This window comes from Crocodylus porosus, unplaced genomic scaffold (genome assembly GCF_001723895.1).
Source record: "Crocodylus porosus isolate Cpor-Errol unplaced genomic scaffold, CroPor_comp1, whole genome shotgun sequence".
In the NCBI taxonomy this organism is placed as follows: domain Eukaryota; kingdom Metazoa; phylum Chordata; order Crocodylia; family Crocodylidae; genus Crocodylus; species Crocodylus porosus.
The window spans coordinates 12669160-12693252 of NW_017728917.1; the positions used below are offsets into that span (position 1 = coordinate 12669160).

The 24093-nt window shown below is 44.1% G+C and overlaps 1 protein-coding gene across 3 annotated transcripts in view; it reads right to left on the reverse strand.

The window, feature by feature from the left end:
• Positions 1-2400: 2400 nt before the first annotated feature.
• The window catches only part of SYNPR (synaptoporin), a 117256-nt gene continuing 95563 nt past the window's right edge, over positions 2401-24093 (reverse strand). For all 3 annotated transcript variants that reach the window (XM_019536708.1, XM_019536710.1, XM_019536709.1), the window contains 3 exons: positions 16214-16412; positions 4993-5184; positions 2401-4206 (listed from right to left, as the gene is read on the reverse strand). In XM_019536708.1, the coding sequence (XP_019392253.1) occupies positions 3940-4206; positions 4993-5184; positions 16214-16412 (658 nt within the window). In that variant the 3' untranslated portion in view covers positions 2401-3939. The remainder of the gene's footprint in view (positions 4207-4992; positions 5185-16213; positions 16413-24093) is intronic.

Genomic DNA, 24093 nt, shown 5'->3' on the forward strand with positions numbered 1-24093 from the left:
ATTTGATTGGGTCCAGAGCTACTAAAGAAGTAGGAAGAAAGTATTTTTGATGAGTAAGATGACTGCTGTTCTTCTGGGTGATTTTTAAAACTATTTCTAATTGAGAAGCTCTGAAGATGAGGCATGTGGCAGAATAAAGACAGATGCGATGACTAGAGCTCTACTTTACTAACTCTTCCTAATTCATAGCCTATCGAATTGGAAATAAATAAGCTAGCAAAGTTAAACGGGCACATTATGAATACCTGTGACAGAATCTCAGCACCTCCATGAGCTTTGGTCATTACCAAACTTTTATGATTAATTATGGACCCACTCAGTGCCGGGAAAGAGATAAGATTTGGCTACTGATTGAGATTGAATCGAGAGCACTGCATGTTAAAAAAGTTGGAGGACTTGGGATGATTACATCTAGAGAAGAGAAGATTTGGAAGGCATCGGCTACCAATCTTCAACACAAAAAGAGCTGTCATAAAGAGGACAGTGATTACTTGTTTGCTGTGTCTATGACCAGAATTAATAGGCTTAAATTGCAACGACCAACAGTGAAGTTGTTTGGAAGAACTCATTAGTCATTTGGTTAAGTGCTGAAACAGGTTCCCTAGAGAGGTTGTGAAATTCTCTTCACTCTTCAGCTTTTAAGAGTAGGTTAGAGAAACGCTCCTTTCCCCGCCCTCAGTCAGGCAATGGAGAACAAGGAAGAGGCAAGAGCAGGAAGGACAGCAGAGAAGATCAAGGAACATGTTTTTCAAAGCTGACCTACTTATTTAACTAGCCTTAGTATAGTCAGGAATAATTCAGTGGGAAGGCAATCAGTCTGTCAGCAGCATTCAAACAGGCCTTCAAAGAGGACGCTGGAGTTTAGACTGCCACTTGCCTTAAATCAGGATATGCCCTATATCAATGTTTTCCCTCTTGCTGTAGTCTGCATTCCCCAGTCAAATGAACCCACAGCTCATCAGACTGCCATAGAGGGTGCATATAAAGTCCCTGGCATAGACGGGACTTTCACCCAGGCAAGATGTTCAAGCAACCCCCCAGCTACAGTTTTAGTTTTCATGTTTGCTTTTGTCACATTAGAGTAATCGGAGAAGTCAGAAGGAGGAAAGACTCCCAGTGTCCCTGGCAAGGAGGACCACAGCACCCAAAGGACATGTCCAATAGCCATCAGTTTGTTTGCACTGAGTATCGGTAAACTGCCTGTACAACTTATTCTTCAAGCAGTGGACGCCAACCTTTCTGGCAGGTGTGCCACGAATAAGCCCCACACCCTCCCCCAGTGCCACACTGAGCTCCTTCCGTTGCCCAACAGGCCACTCTGCTTTCTGCTCCCTGATCAGTCTGCTGCTCTGCTTTCTGCTCCCTGCTATATTTGCCGCTGTGCTGCCTTCCCTCCTTTGGCCTGCTGCAAGACGCACACGATTATACCGTGGTCCTTTCCTGAACCATAAGGGCCCTCCCTTAACACTGTCCTTCCCATGACTGTTTGATTGTACTTGGAGCTGATGCAAATGCACAGTTCACTTGCAAGACAGCTGTTGTTGCTTGTCAAGCAACTGAACCTGGGTTTTGCTAGTCAGTCTCTTATGTCAATGGTGTCAGCTCTTGCAATATTAACCCGAATCAATAAAGCCTCAGCTCCTGTGGTTGTGTGGTCCTGTGTGCATTTTCATTTACTAGATGAAGTAAAATTCTGGGCCTTCTGGTTGCAGAGAAAAGCTTGAAGTGTGTCTTGCGAGCACAAACCGTTCTTCCTTGAAGAAAGAAAAGGCAAACTGGGGGAAAAAAAATTAAATCTCAGCAGCTTTGGTGGCTTGACTCCGATTATTGAATGCTTCCCCTCCTGCAGTCCCAGTTAGGTCAATAAGAGACAAGACTACCTGCAGAGGAAGACAGCACTTAGTGTGAATAACAGAGATAAAAGTTGGCCATATATTATTTACCAAAGTCATTTGTATATGTTTTACACTGGCACACGTAGATGCAATATGAATAGCTACAGCAATATCATAGCAGGGATGTGTCAACAGCTGAAATCATATGAAGAGAAAACTCATTCACTCTCTGGTCGGGGGCAAATCATAGCCGAGGTTTGTCTGTTTTTAAACCAGTTTGTGTGTGCCAAACTTCTGTTCTGTTATGGGTATAGACCAGTTTCTGATATACTTTTACTGGTGTGTAATGTCTCTACCTGGCCATACACGTCTTTGGTGAACAGATAACCATGGGCCTGTTTAAACCTGATGTGTGCGCTAGCTCTTCTTCTTTCAGACCAAAAGGGGGAAGTGATTAAGCCTTTCTTTCTATGCATTTAGACAGAGAAAACTTACTGATAATAATCCATCGGCCTTTGGGGTTAGTTTACACTACTGTAATATCACCATACTCTCCAAACATGCATTGTATGCAATAACTTTATTAGGGTCAAATAGATATCACAATATAGATTCATCTACCAAGTAGCCATAAATTGGTTACAATGATCATATAAGAGACTAGGCTGTTGGAGGCTAAGATGCTTTCAACATTACAGCTGATACAATGATATTACATACCAATACACTTTTATTTAGAAATGCAGATGATCAGTTTTGACTGGCGTGTTTTGCTGCTCGCTTCAAATTGAGCAAGAAAAGAGGGATAAAAATGAGTCTTTTTGCTGTTCAGTATCCCATGTGCTATATAGCAAGCAAGGAAACAGTTATCCACAGCTGTGGGGCTAGCTTTATACATCTTAGGGGGAGATCTTCCAGGTGTGTTTTTGGTCAGCGTTGCTACATTTTCTCAAACTAACATTCTTCATAATGCCTGGACACAACTGTCATGATCTTTCAACAACACAGAAATACTCTCAGTGGAGATAACAGAATAATTAAGCGTTATAAACTACCTCTCAACAAGACACGCGCTTGGCATGTTTTGTTGTAATATGTGTAGGATACAATGCGGCTTATTTTTACATGGTTTTATGTCCTGATCTCTGCACCTCTGTTAGCTTAATTAAATAAATACCTTTGTAAACATATAACACAGTTACTTGGTCCTTATTTTTCACAGCTCACATGAAAAGAGTCACAAAACATCAATAGAAATAGTGATGTATAGAATGAATACTTAGTTTAGTTAAATGGAATAAACACTGGCCAGTTACCATATATACTACTGAATGCCATTTCAAGGAAAAACAGTTTAGTTACAAAGCATTCAGAACTCGGGTAAGCCATATATTCAACTCTGCAAAATATATAAAATATGCTTACTTTTTTTTTTTAAACGTACATTTAACAAAAAGTAGTAGCAGAAATTGGAAACTTCCAGGTATATAGTCCAAAACATTCTGTTGTGTGAAGCGACTTATTCATGCACTAAATCACATGTGAATCAGTTCACTGAAATAATAACTCATAATAAAATCCTCTGAAATAAAAATATAATCAAAACAAATACTTTAAAGGGTCACAGACAGGCAGTCTTGAAACGTCGGAACAATGCCACATGCATTGTGATCTACTGAGGAACAGTTTGAAATAATAGTAAAGCACTTCTGTTTTTCACCAAAATGTAGGAGGAAACTCAGTTCTACTTCATTATGTTATGCATATTAAGTACTACAGATCTGAGGCTACAAAATGCTGCTACCATCTTAATACACATACAAAACTACCATAAAATTATCTATACAATACATACAACAATACTTACTCCAAATCACCACCTGCGATGAATACATCGTCACCAGTTATCTAGTCACAAAAAAAAGCCAAATATAACCCTCAAGCCACCACCCCTCTGCCTCAATAGGTGCTGTTAGATCTTGAATTACATGAAACACTCTGTTGTGTTAACTTATTTAAACTCTTTAAAAATCTGGTGCCACTGCAACTTAGTGTTTTAAACTGTCTACATTGAACAGAGGCAAAAATGCAAACTCTGCGGATGCTAAATTTGATTGGCAAATGAAGTTGGCCCGCTCTGACTATAGCTTTGCTGCTGGCTGTATTCACCCACCTGGCCATAGCTGGCTGGTTGGTTATACCCACCAGTTGGCCCGTAGTTGTCTTGATTATAGCCACCTTGGTTAAAGCTGCTCGATTGTTTCTCCATGGTGTCTGGAGGGTGCCTCATGCCTGAGGAATGCCAACCCGTCTCCTTAAAAACAAACCAAATATTGCCTGCCCAGAGAATAAAGTTCAAGAATCCAAAGACCTAAACAAGAACCAAAGCAACTCATCAGTACACAGTCATGGTCCCACAGCCAAAATACATACATATATACAGAGAGAGAACGTCAAATACAGGCAATGCAACGTTTCAGACTGAAATGAGCCCGGCATGTCTAAAGACCGCCTCTCCCAGTAGGTATTGGGAGCAGATCTCTTGGTCCTGAAACAAACCTCTGCTCTTGGTCCTGAAACAAACCTCTGCTCTTGGTCCAACATAATCATGAATAACTGACTTTTAGACTCCACTACAAAGGATGTACTTTAGTTCATGTAGCTATGATGGGGGTGAGTACTTATGCAGGATGGGAGGCAGGTAGGGAAAATCCTGATTATTTTGTAGTGCTGCGCGTGGAAACTGCCCTGGGGTTTCAATGCAGTCTGCGTTGTATTAGAGAGCTTGCCTCTAGAGAGTAGCAGTAAAATGAACACAGATGTTCAAAACAGCAAAAACGTATTCTGCAGAAAGACCATCGTTAACATTTTTAGGAGTGCACGAGGGCCCCATTTTCAATTGCAAGGGAACTTGTTGGAATTTTAGCTCTGGAGTGACAAAGGGCTAGATCCAAAGCAGGACTTCAGCACATGTTGGGCTCCTAAGTGTAAGATTGTTATTCGAGACCCCAGCCTCTCCCTAGACAAATGGATGGAGATTTCTGTCTGCAATCCTCAAATTTCCTATGGGCTAGCAAAGGGCCGTTCCCTGTCCATGGTCTGGAGAGCTGACAAGACGTGGTGCACATTTATAGTAAAACAATTAGAGTCTACTTACGACCGAGGTGTTCAAGCTGGACATGACTGGGCGGTGCACCAGCATGCATTTGTTGGTCTGCTGCTTGCAAGCGGACATCAGTAACAGTACTTCATCTGGATCTGTCGCAACCTTGAGGTCAGACAGTCCTTTGGCCCAAGCAGAGGAGCCCACTAGCCACATGAACGAGAAGACCACCGTCACGATGAAGTCCTACCAAACCAGATGAGAGAGCATCATTATTCCAGTGTGCCTACTGGGCAGCAAAACGTAAGATGAGCACCAAAACTAAAACCTCAGGCCAACAGGAGAGAGTGTGATTTATTTCTTGGCAAACATCCAATTCTCTTAAAACCCTGCAGCCAGAATTTATGGGAGTGCCCCACATTCATGACTGCATGGAGACTTTCAAAAGGGTGTCTTGACACCCACCTTGCTGGGATCGTCTGACCCCAGCGGTTTTTCCTGCCCAAGTGCAAGGGGGTTCAACCTGATGATCTGTAAGGTCCCTTCCAGCCCCTAACAACCATGAAACTATGAACTCAGCTCCCATTGAGTCCACCCAAAATGCAGGAGGTTGAGCTGGTTTTGAAAATCTGGCCTTCGTTTCAGTTCCTATGCAGGAGCTGAGGTCTCTGGGGAGCCCAGCTCACAGCGGGCGAGCAATCTCACACATGCTGAAAGGTGCTGGGACCCCCCACCTCTCACCCAGCCCCCAGACCCCAGGTACTTCCTTGTTTAATTCCTACCCCCATGAAGACACAAGGAAATGAAAGTCATGATTTCATGGGGCTAACGATGGCAGCTGTATTTATTCTGAACGTCTCTGTTCACCTTGGATGATAACGAATTTTGTGTCTATGCACGTATAAAAACCTCTCCCTTTTTCAGTAGCAATAAGTGACCCAGCAACATTATAACTATAGGCCTTGGGGGATGAAAAGGCATCGTTTTTTAAACCTCCTTACATCTTGACAAAACGGAGGAGCCATTCTACTGTCATCTTTTATCCCGTCTGCCAGTCTGTAGCAGATGGCTGAAGTCACAAAGTCTAACCTACCGCTGATTACATGATTGTGTCTTGGTGTCTCCGTTCCCTCACGAAAGGCTGTGGCCAGAAATGTAGATTTTTTTTTAATACAAAAAAAGAGTGCCGTCTGCACATGTTAAAAAACAAAAAGAGCAGCAGTTCCCTGGAAATGCAATCACCCTATTGTATTAACACACCTGCTGCTTGACACTTGGAAGAGCAGCAACTCTGTGGCACCTGCAGACGCACACAAACATACATGCACACGTTTGCATGCTGGAAGATACTTGTGTACAAGCCCCCGTCACAAGCAAACTAACAAACGAGATTTCTTTGCCTGTACGAATGGCATTAAACGCATTGCATCTCATTGGTACCCAAAAAGATATCATACTAAAAGATGCATCCTTCTTTTTAATGGCAAACCCCCTGACACAGGGCTGGGGAGGATAAACAGCAATGCTGCAAGCGTATGGCTTTCTGCCTCATTCCCTGCCCAATTCTCCTGTGTTTTCAAGACGAGGAATGGGTGATAACAAGCCCAACGCCAAAGGGCAGCAGTGAAAGTGGAAAGTCACAGCCTTGAGTGCAACAACTCATGCAGACTCCTAAGAAATGATGCTGCAGCATGCCACGCTCCTGCAGCAACAGAATTAGAGGTACCGTTTAATTGAAAATATTGTCCTGAAAAGTCCCAGCTGGGGCCAGAACTGCGAAATACTTGTTAAATTGCCATTTAGCACACCGCACAATTGATTGGCAGAAGCCCACTGCTATGGGCCTGGTGTGACATACAAATTAAGGCAAATAAAATGTCACGTAGGCTTCTGATCCTCTTGCAGCCAGGGGAGAATCTGAAAGTGCAAGATAGCTTTTTTTTTTTTTTCCTGGTTAAGGATGACTAATTTTTTCCTCCTTTTTTACCCTCAGCAGTTGAGTCAAACCCCAGACGTCAAGCCGCGATTTTTATTTTTCAAAGAACAACACTTGATGGAAATTTGAGGCCAATTGGGTGAAGCTAACTTGATTACGAGAGATTAAATCCATGAAACGAGGAAAGCTCAACACCTGCTAGAAGCAGGTGGCTACAGCAGGCAATGTTCAGGTGTACTGGCAACTCTGGGTGATGTGGTTCCTGACTTGGCCTTGAAGAGGCATTTGCGTGGTATAAATTAGCACGCTTGACGAGCCCGGCACTCTAATTAGGACTTTTGACTGCAAAGCACAACTATCCATATAGGCACTAAGATATTAATATCCCAAATCCCATCCTCACCCACTCTCAGCTGCTTAGGGGTAGGTCTGGGCTGCTCTGGACTCCACCCCCCATCTCAAAACTGAGCCCACAGCTGGGAAGAGGAGGTGGCTAGAATGAGCCTGCATTTCTATCAAAGTCTGGAAAATCAGGGCCAGCCTCCAGACTTTGGCTCGAGCCTAACTTCGCTCCGTTCCCAAGTGGGTTTTTGCTCCTGGCTGCGCAGCATGGGGTGGAGCAGAGCTACAAGATAATGACATGCTGAAAATAAGAGTGCATTTCAAGCTAAGCCCTTCAGTGCTTAATACTTATCTTGGGGATTTCTTCTTGGTAATTAAAGCCTGAACTTCTGCATACTAAAACAAAGCCAGTATTTGAATGTTTAATATCCCCCCAGCCATTTTTCCTTTGGAACAAAGGCAGGTTTTTAAGTAGTTCTCGTTAAATGTGTATTAATGTCTGGTTACACTTCACTTTGAGCTGCACAGCTTCTCTCTCCAATCCCAACTGCAATGCTTTGCTCTCCTTACAGGTGTCTTTGGGATGGAGACAACTTTGGAGCATGCAGGGTGACCAGAAAACAGCATTTAAAGAAGCCAAGTAGATGCAAGAGGGTAATTTTTAGAGCTGGGTGAAATAGTGAAAAGTAAAGAAACCTTACGTTGTTTTTTAAATGGAAATTGGCCTGGTTTGAGTTGGTGAACCTGTTCTAATGGGAACCGTTTGAAAGTCCTTATTATACAGCTTATGCAGAACCCTTGGCAGAGGTGATATCTTTTATTAGACCAACTAAATAGTTGCAAAAAAAAAATGTCTTTATTATGCAACTTTACAATCTTTCTCCCATTAGGATAGCAGCCAAAGGGTGCCAAATGATTCTTTGAATTCTGCATTGCATTTGGACGGTGGCTGTAATTGGTCACACGAGTCTCGTGCTACTGGTGCTGTGTCTCTGCATCCATCTCTATAAGAGCTGGGTGAAGCTCAGATGACTCGTTCTCTTTGAATTCTCTCATGCATCTCAGAATTAGTTAGTCTATAAGGTACAACTCTGCTCTGCCTCCCGCCTCACTTCAGACTAAAAGAGCTACCTCTCCATCCTCTGAGAGGAAGAGCTTGTACTTTGTGTGCTCTGAGGCAGTCCACACCCCCACCAAAGATCAGTGAATTTACTATAGTGAATAGACTATTCATTTCATCCAGGAAGAGCGCACAAAAACTGCAAACTTCCTCCGCCTGACAAAAGGTTTTTAAACCTGAAAGCTTGCTAAAAATTTTTTTTGCAACTCTTCATGTTGGTCTAATAAAAAATATCAGATTCACCCAAAGAACCTTGTCTGCCTATGTCCTTAGACCAGCACAGCTACAACCTATACCCCAGTGAATATACCGGCTTTCTCACTGCTGCTCTGCCTTCTCTGTTTTCCCCCACTGGCCAAAAGGGTCCCACGTAGCTAGCTTAGGATGCCCCATGATATCTGCAAAATTACAAGTCAGAACTGGGACTTGCAAGGGAAATGCTGCCCTATGGAAAGATGCTGAGGATGCAGAAAACTTGCAAAGCAAACCGATAAAAAAAAATAAAACCCTGGGAAACATTCTCCACCCATTTAATCCAGGCCTACGAGCTTGCCTTGAAGATTCATGTACCATTCAGTAATGCTCACGATATATGTAGTTCACTCTTTTTAGAACCAGAATAAACTATAAAGGAGAAGCCGAAAGCTCTCTCAGAGGCTCAGTACCTACCGCTTTGTTTTCAAGAAGAGCTTTGAGCACCTCTCTGTAGCATTCCTGGCCATTAAAAATCACTACACAAGCACCAATTAGCTTGACAACATCTATCTATATTTACAACAGATTAGGGAGCCCCCTTCCTTAAGTTCAAAAGCTTTGTAAATGTTCTCAGCAAGAGCTTCTCCCAACCTAGCAGCGTGAATTGAAACCTGAAACTTTTAATTGTTGAAACTGCTTAAGTCTTAGCTAAGGAAGGAACAGAGGATTTGCACTGGAGGTAGGCAAACCATGAACAAGGAGGGAATTGTCTTCACTATGATGAGCTAATAGAGGTTTTATCTTTTCAGATTTCATGCCTGCCTTAAACCAAGTAGGTCACTACATTTGCAAACACGCACACTCAAGTCTAACAGTTGTGTGGGTAATTAAATCTGCTACTGCTTTTAATACTTCATGTGCACCTTGTCCTATACCATTGCTGCAAAAATACTCTCAGGAGTGATCCCCTTCCTCTCCCTCAAATCTGACCACAATGGATAGACATCACCTCTAGCTGATCTGACATAGAGCGTTATGAGATGCATGTGCCTATGGACAGGAAAGCACCTGGAGTGGAGTTGACATCAGGTCTGAAACATGATTTATATTGTCATTTCTCTTTTACTCCCCCCAGTTAAAATTGATACCTGCCCATCAGTACATTCTCCAGATAATGAAATCCTTAGGCCAGAGTGCAAAGATGGGGAAACAAAAGCCCGGAGAATTGGCTGTATCCTTCCTGCTTTTTCCTGATGGAGCTAGTGAGCTGCCTTCCAAAATCAGACAAGACCCATCAAGCTACTGACAGAGAAGCTAAGAGGAGAACGAAGTATTTTCAGGGTTCCCTTTCTTTGCACCATCCTCGACTTTCACTTGCCTTTCCCCTCTCCCCAATGTAAAGGCTACAGTTTTACTTGTTATAAGCAATACCTAATTAATCACTGGATTGTGAATACTGAAAATAAAGTGGTGACTTTACTTGACTATGGCAATTTGTGTGGGCTTGGAGCTCTGTTGCGGAACATACACATGAAACCTCCTTGGCTTGATCAGTAAAGTGCATATTTGATTTTTATAAACTACAAAGTCACAAAGGCTTATTTAAGGAGGAAATGAAACATGTGGATTGAGACATCACTTGGAAATGCACAGGACCCTTCAAATGGCTAACCTTTACTTTTGGGTTTAATGGTAAAGATGAAGCCATTATTTACAGACAGCTCTTTGTTTTCTCCCCTTTATTTTTCAAGCAGGAACAAATTTTAATGATTTGCTGAAATTCAAAAGGCATTAAAAAGGCAGACAACCAAAGCTACCTGGGTGAGGAAGGGCAGAATAGGATCAATTGTTTTAAATGTACATATTTGTAGTTGGCAAGTACCATATGCTAAGTATCAAAAACCCCTCTGGATGCTCCAATTACTCTTTGAACTCTAGAGGGTAAGGAAGGACCCCATCCTCTTAGGTTTTCAAACTGAAGTATCATTACACATAGCAACAATAACATTATATAGAAATCACCATAACAGCTGGAAAACTCTCTCCACCTTTGTGTACACAATTTCAATAGCTCTCATCTAATGCTTTTATTAATTTGTGTCTGTATAATAATTAATTTGAACATTAACTAAGTTGCACAGGATGGCAATTAGATGTGCTTGTGTGATTTTTTCAGGGATGATCTATAATTTTCCAGCAAGGAACAGGTAAAGGCCTAGTGTAATACAGCTGCCAGATTATGCCTTCTTCTTGCTCAAGGCAGAGCTGTGTCCATTATATGTAGCACTTAGCTGTAGGGGTTGGACTAGATGTGACCTCCTGAGGTCCTTTCCAACCCTCATTTCCTATGATTCTGTAATTGCAAGTGTTCTCCCAAAGGTTTGCTCATTTTGGAGATTATATAAATGCCCAGTCATCTAGCTCACGCTTCCCGAAACTGTTGTATAGCTTAATTGGATTGGTTACCAACTGCTTGCAAATGATGAGGGGTATATGGATTTTGAATGAAATAGTTGCATCTGGGGTGACATTAAAACTGTCTAGCCCGGTAATGCCGATGTAAATCAGGACTGACCCCTGGTGATAATGATGAATCCAGAAGCGGGGCCATCAGTCTTAGGTTCAATCTATTCCCTAAACAGCAAACAACTAACGAACGGACTGTACCTTTTTCCTCCATAAAGCTCAGATGATGCCTGGCAATAGTCTGGGTCATCTCTATAATTAATTCCTTAAAAAACATTTCTGGTATTTGAGTGCTAATCAGTCATGAGAAGGCTTTCATTTACATCTATCCTTGTCACCCCTTGATGTGGACTCGCAATCTGTTTTGCAATCTAGGCTTAATTTAGGCACTTGAAATGGAATAGTTCATCTGCTGAGTGAAACACTGCTTACTATTTGCATGTTACTCAAAATAGGCTGTATATACTCTGGGCAGAAAAAACCCCATCTAACAAACCCGTGTTAAAAGAACCTGAATTTTGCAAAAGGCAAGCACTCAAAAGCCAAGAAATGAATGACTGCTGCTGCTATTTTTCTCTTTTTCCCCATTCTCAAAGCCTTCTGTCCTTGCTCCTGTCCTCAAGCCAGTGCAGTCCAGGCCCTATTCCTTCTTTTCTTAGATTTTCACACTTTGTTACCGGAGCCATGACCGCTTGCCCTCCAACAGCCCGCTGTGAGAGCCCTGGGCTCAGGACCACAGAGACTGCCAGCAGCTATGAGAAGCAACTGCAAGGAGAGTCCTGAGCTGGGAATTACTTAGGTGCATGGTGGGGATAAGGACCTGTGAGGTGACAGAGCGGTGCAGGAGTCTCTATCTAATTTAGTTGCCAAATGCTAACGATTCAACACTGAGCATGTGCAAACAGCTTTTTCAGAGGCTCATACATTAGCCAAGATCTTCCCAAGGAGGGCAAAATGACATTAGGCAAATTTCAGTAGTGCCACAGAAGGGAGATGCTACAGCTCCTCAATGAGGCAGCCGAGTTGGTTCTCGTGCAACATGAGCAAATCAAATGTTTTCCTTCATGTCACTTTTGGAGAAAAGCAACTCATGACATCCCAAAAAGAGCTCAACACGAGGCAGATATGCAACATGGAAAATATTACCACCTGGAATGGCTGAAGTTAGAAGGAGCTGAAAACAGGTCCTTGTGATAGAAACTGGCAGGCAACCTTAATTACAAGTGTTACTACCTCTACCCTCCATCACAACATTCAACATTACCAAGAATCTGCAGAAGGAACTGAAAATACTCCTTTATTAAAATACTAAATCACAATAAGCTTGGTTTTTGTACTGCTCTGTCCTCGCACAGAGCTGTAATCTATGATTAAGGTGAGGTTTATGTAAAACCTCCCTGCAAAAATGGTAATGTTTGCACCTATTGTGTACTTTATGATGATTTGGGTTGTCATGGCAATAGGTATTGCTTTTCATACTGTGTAAACACTTCAGTTACTGAAAAGTGCTAAACAAGCTTCTTGTTACTGGGAGGGAATTAAAATGATAGACTCACTACAAGGAGATAATCTCCATTAAGTCAGAGCCAGTGTGATATATTGGCATTGGTCCTACCATCTATTCCAGGCTTCCTGGGATTATTAATTTCAGAGAAAAGGTTCTTTCTTCCCACTTTTCCTCTGAAGCTTATTTTAAAAAGATCTTGAAATGACTCCAGGAGAAAAAGCAGATGGGTCCCAGAAGCAGGGTGTTCAAATCCTGGAGTAATTATTGGACCATCGGTCGGTATCTGTTGATTGTGTAACATACGCTTTCTGTAACACAAATCTTTCCCACCTGACTCTCTCCCTGGGAAACCCCAGCTACATTGGCTCAACTTACCACCCCAATAGGCTCCTTCTGGGTAAAAAAAACCCATTGCATCTGCCTCATGTTAGCTCTTTTTCAAACTGCATGGGTCACTTCTCTCCAAGAGTGACATGAAGGAAAATATTTGATGTCCATGTCAGCCTCCTCTCCTCTGGGCACGTACATCTTCAGCCAGGCTCCGGACACAACCCAGCCACTGCCATCAGCCCTTTCTTTTTTAACTGCTCCATTGAGCTTCGACACCCAGCACAGGTGGAGTGGGGCAGAGCTGATGGGAGGCACTGCAGTTCATCAGCTCCTTCTGGGCTAGCATGGGGCTCTTAGGCCCCATCACAGCAAGGCTTCACAACCAACCTCAGCACCAACCTGTTTACCTCTTCCTAGCACTGGGCAAACATAGGCTAATTTCTACTCAGTACACCCTGATGAGCAAGGTTTAATGGCAGTTTAATGATGGAAAAATGCATGCACAAACTATAGCTACAACTACCTATTCAGTTTTAACCCTAGACTCAGCTGTGATAGACTGAGTAGAACAGAGTAAAGTAATACCAGGCTGATGCCCATAACAGACTGCATCATGGATGGTGAAACCAATATACGGCTGCAATAATCTTACCAGTAAAATGTGCACTGACAAAAGGCCTATATGGCATTTTCAAATATTAGTGTTATTTTTCCTTCTGAGCTACTTTCTGTAGTGATTCCTACTGGCTAAAACACAAGAATTATCTTCTTGCCCAAAAAACTCAAACCTCAAGTTGTGATTTTGTTCAGAGTTTTGAAATGTTTTTTTTCCAGAGATCAATGCTTCAGATTTGTAGATCTTGGCTTTCCCTTGGGTATCCGATTTCTCTTTTGCAATCTTCATTATGAAGACAGGACACAGGCAAGTTCCCTTAAAAACGTATGCATTCAGAGAGCCAATTAAATGCAAGGCTTAGGCATGCAGTAATTATCTGCATAAATAGACCAAAGGGCATATCAGGATTCACAATGCACTGAATGCTAATGGAGCCCTGGAACAAAATGACTCTGACTCATAGTCTTGATTTATTATAAAGGAGCTACTATATAGCAACAGCTAGTTTTATTCTGATTTCATAGGAATCAAATCCTTGTAGAGAGAAATAATAAATAGCCACAATTATGTATATGCTGAAGGAATACATACCTATTGATGGGAACTTAAAAAGTTGGGTAAACAGGTAACCAATTTGGAACGATGCACCATGTGGAAACTCAGTAGGATTCGGTACAAATACGCCTGAACTGTTGCAGAAATCAGGCTACCCTACAATTTAGTAATCAAGCCATCTTCTAGGTCAAGCTTTGGTTTAGAGTCTTTGAGCAGGTTCCCTGTTGGGTCACTTCTAGCTTTGCAAAGCTGCCAGCGATCTCCATTCTTCCTTTCCCTACCTGCATCTGCTTTTTCACCTGCTGCAGCATCTACATCCTAGACCAGTGGTTCTCAACTGAGGAGGGCCACAAGCAGATTTCAGGGTGTCTGCAGGGGTTGCAGGTCTGGCATGATTGTACTCTCTAAGGTCAGCTGGGGCAGCCCACACCCCAGCTGAGCCTGCTGTCACTGCCAGATTCATGGAAAAACATAGATATTCTCATTTAAAGAAGAAAACCCAGGGAAATGGCAGGTTTCCCCTTGCTGGTTGGCAGCATTCCAGCCTGCAAGGGGCTGGTTGGAGCTGGGGGGAGCAGAAGGAGGCTGATACAACACATAGCATCCAAGTAGTGGTGGAGAGCAGCTCCTGCAGCTCCCCACAGGTAAGTTGGTGGAGGGGTAAGGGGGGCACATGCCTCCCCCCACCATTTCTGCACCTACAGTGGGCACAGGACAGTGGAGCAGGGCAGTAAGACTTGTTGCTGCTGGGACCTAGCAGGAACCCCAGACCAGCTGCACTGCCACCCACGGTAGGAGTAACCGACTAGGGGGAGCCACACTGCCCTCACATTCCACCACCAGAGAGGTGGTGAGGTGTTGTACAGGTGGCCAGGCCATGCTCCCTCCCCATCCCACACCCCCCTCTGTTGTGGGTTGGGAATGAGGGCCACTGGCAAGGCCATGGGGAAGTCCAAAAAGGTTGAGAACCACTGTCCTAGACAATCCACTCAACATGGCCCCTGCTAACAACTACATACATGCTTTTTTTTTGCTTTTTTTTTAAACACATCTGAATAATCTCATGGAAGTCAATGTGAAAACCTGTAATTCCGTAGAATTAAAAAGTATAGAATTAAACATCTTCACAGGATTGGAACCAAACTATATCTCATGGGTCCCTTGGTCTCTGATGGCTAGAAAATTATATTTGGAGATTTGCTTTTACGTATTGGCACTTAGATAAAGTAGATATTGCATTAGAACAATGGTTCAGGGCAACAGCATGGGTTAGCTGGTTTCTAAGTCTATTTGTGACAAAGTTTCCTTCAAGGCCCACTTTGTCCAGAGCCAGAAATTGAAGACATGTACCACACTGTTTCCTGATAATCCATAACACAAGATAGACTTGTCGCATTGGCTAGGTCACAGTGACCAGCTGCAGAGCCCCTGGGATTTCCATGGATGGACCGAATTAGGAGGCTGAGGCATGCCCAAATTAAAACACCAGTAAATGACCAAATTAAGATGTGTACATGTGATAGGTTGTTGGAACAAAGGAATAGGTTGACCGGACAGAATGTGGACAGGATGACGACCACAGGGAAACCAATCAACAGTACCCAGAGATGAAGAGTCACTAGAGAGAAAGAATAAAAAAGGAGGGATTTCAGAGCTACAAAAGGTCCTTGAGGGGGGATCCTGAGGCCACTATGGGCAGAAAATATATCACCTGCCTATCTCACCCACCCACCCCACTGGGGTGGGGTGGGACTTGGCCCTTGACCTCCAGATGGCTGTCATCTGACATTCAAGAAAAAACCACAGTTTGAGCTCACATACTGGCCAGACGTACCTTCCCTCTGTGACAGCCTTAGGACTGGTAGATATAGAATCGAGGGTGGGGGAGGTGGTACTTTGTTTGCTTTGTCTGTATTATTCTTATCTGCGATCACTGTGTATCAATAAGATTTGCCTATTATTGAATGGAAGAAGTCGGGTTTGGTCTGAGGGTTTGGGTCCACCCAGAACAAGATACCTGGGTCAAAAATCCAGTGCCAACTGTCCCCAATACCCACATTCCCTGGTCCTAAATGCATAAATCATGATTAAAGCATGGAAACAACTTGTAAAGTGAGACACGCATTAGTACCCAAGTACAGTAGATGTAAACACCAAGTATCCAACGGGAAAGAGATGGGTCTGTTGACCCTGAAGACACACACTTACAATGAGAGGCCCCCGGTTGTTTTCACGGTACTTATTCTGGAAGAAGATGTAAACCACAGTGGCTGCCAGTGAGTAGAGGAAGGCAAAGACCGCGATTGTGACAAAGAACTCCGCTGAGGAAGAGAAGTCCCCGATTAGAAACAGCTTTTCCCGTCGTTTGCCTTCACAGGTGGGTGCATCGAAGTTCACCTGATGCAACCTGAAAAATCCCAAACAGGAGAAAAATAGGTGGGAAAAAGTGAGAGACTTATTATCTGCTAGTTTGATCCCACATGACTCATGTTCATGTCCATCTGAAAACATGCAGTGAGCAGTCCTGTTTATTGGAGCTCTTCATGTGCTGAAGGTTACCTGTGGATGCAAGTGTCTGCACAACTGGAAACTTAATCTTATATTGCAAAGCCATTCTATCAATAAAAACAGCTATAAGCAGCAACTTGTTAACTGTTTTGCAACAAAATCTAATGCAATTAGAAAGGTTTATACAGAAAGGTAAAATTACTTTTCATTCAGCTGTACTAGATGTCTGGGATGTTTGCTATTGCAACCATCGAAGAGTGAATCTGCTAGAAAAAGCTTGGATTCTTAAAAACAAGGAATAAAAGCAAAACCCAGGTGACAGGACAGTCCAACAAGACAGACAAACATCTTGCAGTTCACCAGCTTACCAAATCCTTAAAATAAATCCAGGCCTTACTGACTTCTATATCTTGAACAGTGCATGGTTTCCCACGGGGTTTTTAGGTCATGACTACTATATGGTACTTTAATGTGTTTGCAGTGTGGTTGCACCAGGACTGCCCAGGGAGAAGGCTGGTTATCCAGCCCATTCAACACCCAGAACAAGGTCTGTGGAAGAAGCCTCTCTCTGCCTCAGTACACTGGGCTCTGTTCCCATCACTTGCATGAATGGATAGCAACAGTGGGACAGTCAGGTTTGGGGTGTTTTTGGTAATACGAACATTTCCCAGAAAATAGCAGTTGGAAGGCTTCCCTTTGAGTGTGATATCACGTCAGTTTGTCCTTGCCACTCTACTCTGTTATCTGTGCACACTCCAGGCATCTAACTCAGAGTACTCAGGCAGCCCAAGCACAGCTCCTATCACTGCTGTGGCTCTGATAGAAATTCTTTGAAACATGGGAAATACTGATGCCTCTATGCGTGGTCAGCTCTGTCTGCTGGGAAGGGGTCAGACAGATTTCTCTAGCTTTTACTGCCTGCTTTTGGAGAACTACAGGGCTCCTTTCATTTCAGCATAAGAAGACAACCGTAGGATATGATATACCTCTGATACCCTCCCAAAGAACTCTGTGCACAGGGATAGCCAACTAAAGGACTGGCAAGGCAGCAAGGCCAAACTCAATGAAAGAGAAAGAGGTCAACAGAGACCGCTATGCTTTGACTTGAATGGTCATAAGCCACAAGTCACTGCTAGAGGGAGAGCTTGGAAGTGACTGTGGATAGATATCTAAACTCATTAGCTCAGTGGCTGCTAGGAGCAACAGAAGCAAACAATCTCTGAGTACAAGGACACAGTGCCAGGCAAAAACATTGCTCCACATGCTGCGGGTGACACCCTGCCTGGAGTTAGTCTGACCAAGTCTGTTATATCAAGACAAGTCAGGAAGGATTCTGGGCAAGGAATGGTAGGCGGGGATTCAAGTGAGCACAGTGGAGGGTTAACCGAGGGGAGCATGGCACAGTGCAGGCACCATCCTGGCAGGGGTAGAGGAGATGGAGGTAACAGAATGACTCAAAAAGTAGCAGCAGTTTCCAAAAAAAAAGTCATGATGCAAAGTGATGAACAGGCTGAGCCATCTGGGAGATATTCCTTCATACGGAGCATTCCTTAACATGGAGGTGATTAATGTGTGCAAACCGAAGGCTAAAGGCAGCTTCTGCCACAACTGTATTACTAAGTAGACAGCTAGGCCTTTCGAGTAAAATAAAGCATCCACAGCAGATATCATACAAGGGAGAGGAATGGATTGTGTGGGGTTGCATGGCTCTTTCCTTTTCCCAGCCCAAGGGGAAGGTGTGGAAGGAACTTCTCATCGGTGGCTGTGCACAAGGATGTTTATTTGCTGCAGAAATGTTTTGTGCCCAGTTTCTGCTCCCATCAGCACTGGTTGGCTAAAAAAATCACCTTGCACCCCAGACTGCAGTATTCTGGAGCTGTGCGGTAACACACTCTTTTCCTCTTCCAGGGAAAGACAACAAATCTGACGAAAAATGAACACACGAGCAAATGGTCTGAAGCATCAGAGTCTTTCTGACTCTGTATTTAAGCTTTCTCTTCCTGGAAGGCAAACATGTTTCATTGGTGTTTACGGTCTTCTCATGGGAATGAATAAACCTCTTCTAGTGTTGGTCTCTTTAAGTCATAGAGACAAAGGTTTCTTTTTAAACACTGCCAGAGTAACCAGAAGTGTCTGAAATACAGCAGAGTCAGGGCTGGGAAATCAGAGCCAGCAACACAAACTTCCCTTCCACGCTTTCGCTGTATTCATCTAGAAAGGGCACTAGAAATACAATTTAAAATGCACTGAAATGTACTGACCTCAGCTGGATTTGGATCAGCTATTGAACACGGCCATCTCTATAAGTCGGGTGGATTGTTTGTTCTAGGCTACGTCCACACTGCCATAGGAGATGCGACTATAACCCATGTGGACAGGGCTTAATCCCTGCCAGCTGCGAGACTTCAATCCAAGTTTGTGGCATGTGAGCAACCTAGGTAGGTTTGTGATGTCCATGTTGAGGCCAGTGCTGCTGGCTTTGCTGCAACTAGTACTTGAGCTAACTAGATTAAAGCTATTTGGTATGTCTACACACAAACACACCTCCCAAATGCAATGTGAATGCTCTCCCTTGGGGAGAAAGAGCTGTATTTGCCCATAAAAGGAGAGCGCTGGTAAGACCTGCCCAAATTCTGCTTTGCTGGTTTGACGACGCCTTATTCTGACCTGCCAGAACCACATCTGGGAATACTTTAGTCCCTGTGCTCTCTGGTCCTCTTCAGTAAGGCTGCCAAATTATTTATCTAAGCTCAGTTAACTGAGAGCACTTTATGGGCCCAAAGCACTGCGGGAAGTATTGATGTACTCGAGCCAGCGCTATGCAGCATCTGTGGTCACTTCTTAATGGCAACTGCAGATAGCATTTGCTGTCAGATTTTCCAGTGGGGAGAGTCCTTCCTCTAATGGGAAGCACAGGAGACTTAAATGACTGCATTTGCTCTGAGGAGGGGGCTGGCTGAGCAGCTTGGATATTAGCACCTGTTACACAGCATTGCTTCGGGCCTAGCATGTCTTTTCTAAGCAACGTGAAACGGTGTTTAGTTGCACTGAACAACATTAATGTAGAAAACAAAAGAAGGAAGAGGCAAGATAAGGACTGCCTAGTGAGCTGATCCTCTTAATATATTTTTTCCAGGACTTCCTTTTCCTCAGGCAGCCAGAGCTAGCATTGTCCAAACCACTGCGTGCCGCTCAGGTGGAAGACCTCGGTTCAGGCTGCGGATCACACTGACGGCTCAGACCTTCAAGGAGGTGTCGAAGACGCCATGAGCTGGCACCTAGATGTAACTCAGGATAACTCCACCAATGTTTCAGGACCTGGCTCTCAGCCCAGCACAATGGCTTGCAATCGCAAGCTTTCAGACGCCAAAGACTGATCGAAACCACGTTGTGTTTTTCTCTTCTACTCACATACGTTTTCCCCTTGCTTCATTCTCTAAGCCACTTACCTTCCCAGCAGTGCCTCCCCGGCCAAGCGGCATGCAGTGATACCAGATATATTGTCATCACACAAGCCTCCTTGCCTCGAGTTATTTTTACTTGGGAGTTTCTATTTTTGGCTTGCTCCAGGCTCTCTGAGCCGGCAGGCACCGGTGCCCCTGCCAGCCACCGAATGTCAGCCCAAACAACCCATAGCTCGCTTGTGCCAGTGGGCTCACAAATAGATTGTGACTCACCCCAGGGGAGGAAGAAGAGGACGTGCAAGTACCACTGCACCAGGTTCCACATGCTGGTCAAAGGGGGATGGGGCTTGACCCTGAAACCAGTCAGGATCAACCCCCTCCACCATCTTTAACTCTTCCTTGTCTCAGACACAGCTGCTGATGCCTTTTTACTGTCCAGCCACTGCAGGATGCCTGGTTTGGCTTTCTGGGGACTTGCCGGTGACTCAGGGGCACGTGTTTTCTCTCTCTCTTTTCCACTTTCCATGGGTCTCTACCTACCTTTAGATGACCAGAGGACCCCAGCACCCCACACACACATGCATACATCAGGAAGACCCCAGCACCCCACACACACATGCACCTAGTTGCATCTAACAGGTGACAGCTGTGCCAGGAGAGCAGTGCACAGCAAAGCTGCCCTCTCTCTATGGGGGAGGACTTAGCTCAGGTCCAGGGCCTGCAAAAGGGAAGGCTCTTTGCAAGGACTGGGCTTTCTGCTTTACCCCCTCTTGCCTCTGAGCACCCTTCTCCCTACCCATCCCTGATCCTGCCGTCTTCCTCCAGCCATCCTCTGCTCCACCTCCGTGTCCCACTCTTCTCCCCCAGTGCTTTCCCCTCACCATCTTCTAGGTGAATGCTAGCAGGACTGAGAAACTATTCTTTGCAGACACATACTGTATGTCAGTCACACCACAGGGCTATGTCAGCAGGAGTGAGTCTCACTGATTGCTGGGTAGCTCAAGTAAAAATGACCTGCCACTTCACAAATAAAAGCTCTTAATTAAAGGGATACTGACTCACTAAAACCACCAGAAACTTCCTTTTCCTCCCCATAAATCAAAGTGGAAACTCTAAGAAATCTAAGACAATTCAGGAAACATCTATACATTGTGTCCATTACAGTACTAAGAACAAGGTTCCTCCTTCATCAATAAATATGAATAATAATGAACAAGAATTTATATTCCCCTGTCCTGCCACGGTACCCTCATGTAGGAAAACAAGATACTTGTCCTTCTTGGACCATGGCTGTCGCTATATTCTGCTGTGTCTCAGGGCAAATGCAAAGCTGGATTGAGTCCCTTGATGTCAGGAGAGTTATGTTGGGATAAAAACCAGATCTGCAGACCCTAACTCTTGCAGCTTTTTTCCTCTGCTGGTTTTGCAAATGTTTTGTCATCATGAGGAATTGATACCACGGCTGACAATTACCCAAAAAGGACAGCATCGTTTTGAAAGAGGATTCTACATGGTGTGGTAATGCTAAAGCACTGCTGTGTTTTCAGACACCGCGGGGAAGGCCTGGGCACAGGAGAAGAGGTGCAGAGAGCCCTCCATTGGAATTACTGCCTTTTAGGTCATTTTTGGCATGGCGAGGTGTTATAGATGGCTGATGCCTCATACCATGCCCTGGGGAAAGTGGTAGGCTCTACTGGAAGTCAAGTGTGTCATCCCATAGCATTGCCTGCTCAGGAACAAGCATCTCTTTGACCTTGTTAGACCAACGTGCCCACAACAAGGCCTGATGCAGGAAATGTTCCCATTTAGCCATGCACACAAGCACGTGCTTAACTTGAAGACACCATGACTTGCCTAGGACTTGCTCCTGGATATGGGAGAAGTTTACCTTTGGCCTTGGAAATCCTAAATGAGGGGCAAGTGTTTCAGCACTTCATTCGTGAAAAGGGGCAGGGAAGCAGGAGAAAACCAACTGCTTTCTTTGGTAAGCTGCCCTTTTTTGTGACACGCAGCAAGTGACAGCCTTGCACACAACATGTGACATGCCTACTGCTCCTGCTCCAGCTCAGAAATCCTATGGGAAAATACTCATTCTCCTCCCTTTCATGTATCCTTTGTTTCCCCGTGTTTATTTCTCTGTCTCCACAGTCCCCTCAATTATTATTACGATTTTCTTTTTACAGCTTCAAGAAGAAAAAGTTTTAACAGTAATGAGACCACAAGAGCCATCAGAGACCTCTGAAAACTGGCTTATGCTGGTAGCAGTCTTTGTAGGAGTATATAGCAAAAGGTTTCTTTTAGGCTGCTACCTTCCAGAATCTAGACAGAGAAAGTGAAGTTTTTTATTTCAAAGCATTAATTTCACGAATTCGAATGAACAGAACTCAAACGTTTTTTCAAGCCTCCAACTAAGATAAGGAACAAACAAATGCAAACTTTTTTTAGTGGCCTATTTTTCCTACCGCACAAAGAAAAAAAAAATATTTTGGATTCTGCAGGGAGTAATTATATTCCCATAATTTTCCCTTGACTTTGCTGCTGCATTCTCAGTTATTCTCCCTCTGGCCAGCCATGCATACAGCTTTCAACTGTGTTGAACATGGCCTCTTCCTTCCAGCCCATTTGAAGAACACTTGTCAATAAGGAAATATGCTGACTTTACTACAACTGTTGATCCTTCCTTGGATGGAAATAACTATGTTCTCCAAAGCAGATTTTTTTTTTTTTATACATATGACTGTGATGATGAAAAAGGCTTTAAAAGTGCGCCAGGACCCTCAGACACGAGTGCAACTCCATTTGTGATGAAGTGGGGAGAGACTTTATTACAATAGCTGAGTGTTAAGAACTTGTTAAGACTTTTTGGCAGCTCCTACAACCCTCTGTCTACTTCTCATCTCTTACAGCCATTATTAAGTGACTTCCATGTTGCAGCAAAACAAAGAGGCTGCTGAGGTAGGAGCTCTCTTTCCAAAGATGACATTTAATGCTGTACTTCATCTTCCCAGAGTCCTTGGAGCTGAAGTCCTCTATCCAATAAGTACAATGCTAAGGTTGCCCTAAGCACTCTATGAAGGTGCAGCATGGCTAGCCAGGTGCCTGGAAGGACAAAAGGTGCCACAGAGGAGATGCAAGGCTTTGCACATCTCCTTTCAGCACTGGTGTCATCTCTTCCTCATTAGATATCAGCACTTGGAGGGTGCTCCAGAGGAAAGAGAGCCCCTCTCCAAGGTCACAACATGGTGAGCACAGTCTCTTCTGCATGTCTTCCCCTCTTCTTCCACCACAAGCAATTTGCTTGTCCATCCTTTCTCCCCCACATCTTGGCCTCCTCTAGGAATCAGTAAGGATATCATAAGTGTTTCTGGGAGAAGTGCTTACTTTATTTATTTGGCGTGATCTCCTTTTATCTAAGTGTCCAGCAGGGTTGGGTGCCTCAGTTGGAGGATGCTGATCACAAGAGACCATGGGCTGGACTTGCTGAGATCCCAAGCACTCAGAACGCCTTTCCTTGATGACCGGCTTCGCAGCTGCTGCAATGTATTATAAGCTCTCTTGTATTTTGGTAAAGGAAGTCTAGCTGAGTACAAGGGAATCTAATTTACACATTAATTTACACATGGACACTTCGCTGCCCCAGTTGGTCCAATGCCTCCTGTGAACAGAGGCTGAAAATAAAATGCCATTTAGCAACCTGCTCTAACTCCCACTGATTTCACCCCTGGCATTTTTTGTGATGTTTTGCTGAGCAAAAAGTGCCTGCTTTTAAAGTCCTTTCCTAATTTAAGGCAGGTTTTCCCAGGTGACTCACCGTTGCAAGCACCTCTGCCTCATGCTTTAACTGTGCTTTGCACCTGCTCCTGCAAAGGTATGTGCCTAACCCATATATTTCTAGGATCAAGCCCCGCCACTGATCCTAAAGATCTTCCACTGGTAACAGCTCACTTCAGTGATCCATAAAGGGCTCTCTGTTCCTCAGACACTGTCAGCAAGCACCTTTGGATGTAATCCCAGAGCTTCATAGTTTCATAGTAGCTAGAGTCGGAAGGGACCTAGGTAGATCACCTAGTCCGACCCCCTGCCTTGGCAGGAAAGAGCCCCGGGGTCAGATGACCCCGGCAAGGTGCTCATCTAACTTCCTTTTAAAAATCCCCAGGCTAGGAGCCTGCACCACTT